Source organism: Saprolegnia diclina (genome assembly GCF_000281045.1).
Source record: "Saprolegnia diclina VS20 unplaced genomic scaffold supercont1.62, whole genome shotgun sequence".
NCBI lineage: Eukaryota > Oomycota > Saprolegniomycetes > Saprolegniales > Saprolegniaceae > Saprolegnia > Saprolegnia diclina.
In genome coordinates, this window is record NW_008246129.1 from 70228 (window position 1) to 77151 (window position 6924).

A 6924-nucleotide genomic window follows, 5' to 3' on the forward strand; every position below is an offset into this window, starting at 1 on the left:
GCAATGTGCAGCGGCGAGTCTCCATTCTCGAGCGCGCCAAAGTCGCCGAGGCCGTTCTCGCGCAGGAGTCGAAAGATTGCGGTATCAATTCCTATCGCCGGAGTCGCCAATGCAAGAGTATTCCAAGAAACTACCGTCGCGACTGGCGCAGAGACATGGAATCGACTGACCGAGGTAGTCGACGACACTCGGGTCCGCGTGCCAATTGACCAAAAGCTCCTCGACGAGTGGTGCGTGGTTGAGGTAGCACGCCCACATCAGAGGCGTGCGCCCCCACGTGTCGAACGCGTTGACGCTTGCGCCGTTTTCCAAGAGCACACGCGCGGTCTCCACTTGGCCGCGGATGGCCGCCCAGTGCAGCGGCGTCCGGCGAAACAACCCTAGTCCTCCGTTTATTCTTCGAAGCTTGGGTTAGAGCGTACCGTTGGACTGCTCGCCGAGCGTGTTGACCGAGACGGGCGACAGAAACGGATCCATGCGCTCGGCTTCGCCCTGCGCGGCGGCGTCGTGGAGCGGCGTGAGCGCAATGTCGCCGCCCCAGCTCTCGAGCAGCCGAACGATCGCGTGGCGTCCTTGGATCACCGCGTCTTCGTACGCGGTCATGTAGAAGCCGTATTTGGGCACAAACCTAGTGGGATAGTCTCATAAGCTCACTGAGGTCAAATCTCATTGGACAAACAGTTGGTTGGCGCCGTGCTCGAGCAGCGTACGCGTCACATCGACGTTGGTGGCCCAGAAGAGCGGTGGCGTCGCGTACATGGCGCTCGACGACTGCGCTGATACGTTCGGGTCCGCGCCGGCGACCAAGAGGTCGGTCACGAGCTGGTGGTCGCTGCGGATGACGGCGACGTGCAGCGGCGACAGCAGCGTGTGCTTGAACCAACCGCGTGGACCGTACAAGCTCGGCGGTTCGCGGTGGCTGTGCGAGAAGAAGTAAAACACGTCCTGGTAGATGTTGCGGAGGCCAAACTCGGCCACTTGGACCTTCTCAAGCGCGTTCGGGTCAAAGCCCGACTAGATTGCAAAATACTCTTCATAGTACCACACGTGTACGACATAAGTGGGTGTCGTCGCACCTCGAGGAGGAAGGTCACGGCGGCGGCTTGGCGCGTTTTGATGGCAAAGTGTAGCGGGTTGTGCTGCGACCGCGCAAAGTACTTGATGCAGCGGATCTTGGCGCCGCAAAACCACGTCTTTGCAAACGTTGGGTCTAGCTCCTTGGCGCGCGCCACAGCGAGCTTGAGCGCGTCGAGGTTCTGGTCGCGGATCGCCATCCACATGCAGTGGCGCAGCACCTCCTTGGGCGACCGCCCAAACGGACCGTCGCGGGCGCGCTGCGCGTCGCCAAAGACGCAGTGCTGGAAGAGGAGGTGCGTGCGCAGCTGATGAAACATAACCAGAAAGTCCCAAGTCACGAGGTACGCCCAGATCGACAAGATGAACGACGAGGCGTGGAGGATGTACACAAGACCCCGCGGCAGCGCTACGTTGCTGTCAACACGAGGCGTCCTAGAACGATAACATGTACCAGCGTAGCAGTTCCACGTCCACGAGCCTTCAAACATGCCAAGCGGAATGTACACCATCGTGAATGCGAGCAGCGCGATCTGGCAGAGCGCCGTGACCTCGCAGAGGCGGAGAAAGTTGGTGCGCACGACGTACGGGCGCGCGGTCGGCGGTTTGGTCGGCGGTTTGGTCGGCGGCGTCGACAGAGCGTGGAGGCGCTGGCAGAGACGCGACGTGAGTGATTCGTACCGGACGCGGTAGAGCTTGAACGGCTTGAGGCCCGTCGTCGGCAGGAACAAGATGGCGCTCGTCGCCCAGAGAATGACACGCACGATGACGCGCACGTCATTGTACATGAGGCAGGCAGCAAGGCCGTCGTTGTCGCCCGTGTAGTAGTCGTAGCTGTACATGTTGAAGAGGATCGCTGGCACGAGGAGGACGATGTTCATCCAGCCCACGTGCCGCAGCTGGATGCGCATGCGCTTGCTCACAAACGTGTTCTTGGGACAGACGCCGTGCTGGTCCGAGATGTCGGCGAAGGCCGCGGGGCGCTCCATGCTATGCGTATCGCGGCGCGGTCGCCGTTGGCGCAGAAACGAGAAAGTACGGTCCATAGATAGCCAAGCGTCTTCGGAGCGTTTCAGCGTGGCCGCCTCGCTGGTCGACGGATGGCGGCTCGATTCGCGTCGTGTCACACGCTATTGCTGGCGTTCATTGGGCGATGACACCCAATCATGGCCGGCGACGACCCAAGTGCGCTGGATCTTCGCGCGTAATCACGCGATTTGATCACATTGCCCATAGCGCGTGCAGCAGCGCTCGATTGCCGCACTGGGCGACTGCGTCATCCGCGCAAATGCGAGTGTCCAAGCTTTCAGCTCCGGCTGACGAATCCAGCGGTGTGCTGGAGCATCTTTCTCCAAGGCTCAGCAAACAGATGCAGAGAGTCATACGCATCCGTGTCGTCGAGCACCATCGTTGGTACTGGCATGGACGTATTATGTAGCCACAGCTCGCACTGCTTGCACGGTGCTCGAAGGCTTGCCATGCTGGCGAGACTTGGCGTGAGCTCGACGTGGCTGGCACATTGAGATTGCCTTTCCGGATACCGTGCCTTCGAACTTCGATTCGTGTGCTACCAAAAATTCCGCGGGCGGTCTCTGATAGCGGCGATGACGACGGCGCTGCACCATGCAATCTGGGTCCACGCCTCGCCGTCGTTCATGCAAAGTGGCTCATGCTAGCTGCGTAGGACGGCGACTTCCATGCTATTGATGCGCTGCTTCAAGCGGGCGCGGCGAGTGAGCTTCTCGAGGCACGGGATGAGTCGGGCAATACGCCGCTCATGCTCGCGCTGCGCTGCATACAGCCGACACAGCGGGCCATCGTCCGCCGTCTCCTTGTAAGCACATACATTCTATTACCAACGTGGCGAATGACCGAGCGTAGCACCATGGCGCGTCGACACACGCCAGAGACGCGCGCGGATGGACGTGCATGCAGAACGCGGTGCTCTGCGACGACGATCGCCTCGTGGCCGAGGTGTTTGTCCACGGTACGAACATCCCACGATACTAATAGTGTCGCGTTGTCCATGACGCATCTGTCTTGTGTGTAGCCGAAAAGCAAACGCTCGCGCAGCTCACGGCGCGCTCGATCGCCCTCTACAGCGTCTTGCTGTCGATCCCCGACTTTTACGTTGAAATTCGCGTCCGTGGCCGCAACGGCAACATTGTGCACTCACTTATTGGTACTAGGTGGAGCTCACGTCGTGGGTGCCGCTTGTCTCCAAGGCGCTGCCGTCCGACGTGTTGCGCATTTGGAAAAAGGGTCCGTTCATCCGCGTCGACTGCAGTCTCAAGGACTTTCAAAATACGTCGTGGAAGCGAGGGCACATGTCCCACCTGTTGCGCACGTCGCCCAACACGCGCGGTAGGCTCGAGGTTTGACGACCGCGAAATTGATTTTTCTAGGGCACGTGGCGACCATTGACCGAGAGGCGCACGAGATGTACGACGCAACACGGTCCATGGAAGACCCCTCGATGGCAGACATTGAAACGGGTCTGCAGCTGCTCTACACGTGCAAGACATCGACGTTCACGAGCGACGTCGCTTCGGTATCTGACATTCCTTTGCACTTCGCACCTTGAAAATCCCTGTAGATGGTCTTCCAGCCCAAGAAGAAGCCGCTTTTGCATCTCCAAAAGTCCAAGCGACGCTGGCCCGGCGTGTACGTGGCCTCTTGTCGATTGGTCTCTATAAGCATTGTATTAGCAAGTACGAGATGCTCCACGCCCGCGTCCACCTCCGCGTCCGGTCGCCGGTGCAGCCGCACTGGGAGCGTCCGACAACCGCACCGGACGAGCGCTTGACAAAAGCCAACACATTCTTCGCCAAGCTCCACCAGTCAAAGAAAACGAAAAAGAAGGTGGAAGCGTCGCCCAGCAACAAGCTCGTTTTGGCGGACCAGCCGATGGAGATGCACTTGCAGGTGCTTCCAGGCGACGTGGTGCATTGGCACTACGACACCAAGACGCTTGCATCCGTGGCATTCCACGTCACCTTTTGTGCGGCCGAGTCCAGCGACAAGAAGGTCGTCGCTGCCAACGCTCCCAACGGACAGCTGCAGGCGACGCAGGCAGGTCACGCTGTCTTCTCCTGGGGACGCGCGACGTCGAGTAAGAAGAAATCTGTCTCGGTCACCTACTCGATCGAGCACCAGCGCCCTGCACCGTCGCCTGCGTCCAGCGCTGCGGCTGCCTCCGACGTGAGCGACGACGAGAGTGCGCTTGCGGTTTTCTATCGGATGCCGCAGCCTCGACAGCAAGCTACGTCCTTCCAATCGTACTTTCCAACGACGGACGACGGGACGCCGCACGCTCAGCACCGGGCGCTCACCGTACTTCCTTCCGAGTCGCACATGACCAAGGACATCCAGGGGACCGTGACAATGGCAGAAGCGTTCCCATTCACGGTAGTCTTCAGTTGCTAAACGTGGCTCATGCTCGCGCAGGTGCAAGACTTTTTGCCGGTTGCGCAGTTTCTCTCGACTCGGGCCGAGCACTTCGAAAGCCTCCGCGACTTTTTCGAGCTGGTACATATCTTCGTAGAATCCATTGTCTTATTGGTGTGGTGCTAGAAACTACCGCCGGGGTTCCCCACCAAGTTTCAAGTCCCGATTCTACTCAGCGTGCGTGCGTCGTACACGTTTGAGAAAGCCGAGGCGTGCACGGTTGACGACAGCCACTTTGATCTGATCTAGTCGACTCTGGTTTTATACTGCATACGACGCACGGGATGGAGTAAACAGTGTCTCCAGGTGAAGACGCAGTAGGAACTTTCTCCTTGCAATCCAACGAGCCATCGCAATCTACACATTCTTACGACCCGTTTCTTCGATCGGCATGCCACGTTTGGTGGTGAAGAACAGAGTCCTTCAAAAGTATTCGTTGATAGAACGCAGTGTTGGCCTTCTACCAGGTTGAAGCGGTCGGTTGAATCGGTCTCAACACTTCTACAGTCAACCAGGGTGGCTCGAACCGCTGCTAGGGTGGTGGACCCGCCATACCACGAGGCACGGACGAAGACTGCAGCCGCTACATGCATCCAATGTAGAGGGATTGGGAGCAGCCTTTTTGCATCGACGCTTCAGTTTTAACGCTTTCATTTCACAAAAACGCGCGTTTAAACCCTTGCTGTGGGTTAAACATCGATATCATCGATCCCCGCGCTAGAAACGGCAGTCTTGTTGACAACCGTGCTCGAGCAATCAATGATGAGGCGGTATTTCGCACGAAATGGTTTTTACCAAGTTGCATGGACGCTTTTGGGTTAGTTTCGAGGCTCGCACAGGCAGCTCGAGTGGCTCGAGCCGCCGCTCGGGCGATGGACGAGCTAAATCACCAAGCGTGAGTCGCCACGAGTGAAGATTGTAGCTGCTGCATGCATCCAAAGTTGAGTGATCTGGGGTAACATTTTTCAATCGACGGTGTGGGAATCATTTGTGCGCCCCGGTGCGGTGGTCCGTGAAGTTGTCGGTGCGGGTTCCGAGCCAATATTGCAGACTTGGAGGGCTAAAATATTGGATAGACGGAATTTGTGGTATTAATCGAGATTAACTTTAGTTTAGGTTTTGAGCTTACGGGTCCGTTGTCGACGACGCAGCGGCAATGGCGACTTCATCGTTAGCTAGACGCTGGCGCAGTAACTCCATTTCGTGCTCCATGGCTTGGAGTTTCTTCACCATTTCATCAGCGTCAAAATCGGCGTCCTCTGTCGCTTTATCGTTCGGTACTGCCGACTCAACATGCACAGTCCCCGCCTCCTCGTGTGCGGGCACAGACTCCTCATCACCTGACGATTTTGAGGGGGCAGCGTCGTGCAGCATCGCCTTGTACGCAGCTTTGCATGCTTCGGACGCATGCTCGAGAACAAAATGGTCGCCAGGATGCAACGCGCTCACTTCGTCGGCGCACTCGTCCGGGTATGGCTTGCCGTGGTGTACCTCGTGCATTGACTCGGTACTCTCTGGCTCCTCCGGGTCCAATGTCGTGGCGACGACGTGGATCATCGAGGACTCGGTCGTCGGCTTCGCGTGCGTCACCGAAGGCATGAGTTTTTGTGCTGTGGCAGTGGGAGTCGGCGTGACCGACGTGGACTCGGCGACGTCGAGCTGCGAAGAGGTCACGGCCGAAATACCTTGATCAACCGGCAACGCTAGCTCAGAGCGTAGGTTGGGTGTCGGTGAGCTGAGCTCGACCCGAGATGGCCAGGCCACAAAGGGCACGAGGCCGACGCACACGACAAACACCGTGACGGCCAGCAATTTGAGGTGGCGAGAGCTTTGGTAGTACGACGTCGGCGTGACACTGTCGGAGAGGAGACCGCGTCCAAGCACGGACTTGTCGTCTGAGTAGCCCGAATAGTCTTCATCGTGCGACGCGGACGACCCCGTGAGCAGTGAGCGCATCTTGTTAGAGCTTCGTGGCACGTTTAGAAATACGACTGCATAAGATCTGAAGGACGGCGCCGGTTCGAAAAATTGGGTCGAAGACGCGCGAAATCGAAGGCGACGTCCATCTTCGAAATCTTCCAAAACGGCAGAACGGCACTGTGGAAAGCCAGGTGGACCTTGAACTGCAACATACGCAGAAGCTCAAGCTGGCACTGCTCTGGCGCTGCATGACGCGATGCAATGAATTCCGGTGTTCAAATCGCATCTTCAAGTTTAAACTGAAACGAGACCGATGTCGTCATGTACCGGTGAATGAATACGACAATGTGTGAGTGAGGGAAGGAATTTGTCTCCCATTCGCTGCTGCAAAACGAAAGCATCATCATCGGGCATCGACTCTATCAGATGCGGTATTGGTATGCTTACTACGCACGATCCCAACTGCCAAGCCCACCAAAATCC

General features: G+C 57.9%; 3 protein-coding genes across 3 annotated transcripts; 1 reads left to right on the top strand and 2 right to left on the bottom strand.

The window, feature by feature from the left end:
- Positions 1–68: 68 nt before the first annotated feature.
- Positions 69–2063, bottom strand: SDRG_13633 (hypothetical protein; the record flags this gene model as incomplete). Its single annotated transcript, XM_008619730.1, has 5 exons — positions 69–380; positions 423–628; positions 680–1014; positions 1077–1483; positions 1529–2063. The coding sequence occupies 5 exons, from the start codon at positions 2061–2063 to the stop codon at positions 85–87; spliced, it is 1779 nt and encodes a 592-aa protein (XP_008617952.1). The 3' UTR covers positions 69–84.
- A 544-nt stretch (positions 2064–2607) lies between these two features.
- SDRG_13634 (hypothetical protein) lies at positions 2608–4936 on the top strand. Its single transcript, XM_008619731.1, has 10 exons — positions 2608–2708; positions 2759–2908; positions 2956–3061; positions 3125–3216; positions 3264–3438; positions 3480–3625; positions 3671–3738; positions 3783–4482; positions 4522–4602; positions 4648–4936. The coding sequence occupies exons 1-10, from the start codon at positions 2679–2681 to the stop codon at positions 4768–4770; spliced, it is 1671 nt and encodes a 556-aa protein (XP_008617953.1). The 5' UTR covers positions 2608–2678; the 3' UTR covers positions 4771–4936.
- Positions 4937–5587: 651 nt separating this feature from the next.
- SDRG_13635 (hypothetical protein) lies at positions 5588–6511 on the bottom strand. The gene has a single exon (XM_008619732.1). The coding sequence runs from the start codon at positions 6475–6477 to the stop codon at positions 5647–5649; it is 831 nt and encodes a 276-aa protein (XP_008617954.1). The 5' UTR covers positions 6478–6511; the 3' UTR covers positions 5588–5646.
- Positions 6512–6924: the final 413 nt, after the last annotated feature.

Coding starts and splice junctions, on each gene's coding strand:
- SDRG_13634 (XM_008619731.1), top strand. CDS start 2,679: ATGACGACGGCGCTGCACCATGCAATCTGG. Junction 3,217..3,263: donor ACTTTTACGTTGAAATTCGC/GTCCGTGGCCGC, acceptor TATTGGTACTAG/GTGGAGCTCACGTCGTGGGT. Junction 3,739..3,782: donor AAGCGACGCTGGCCCGGCGT/GTACGTGGCCTC, acceptor GCATTGTATTAG/CAAGTACGAGATGCTCCACG.
- SDRG_13635 (XM_008619732.1), bottom strand. CDS start 6,477: ATGCGCTCACTGCTCACGGGGTCGTCCGCGTCGCACGATGAAGACTAT.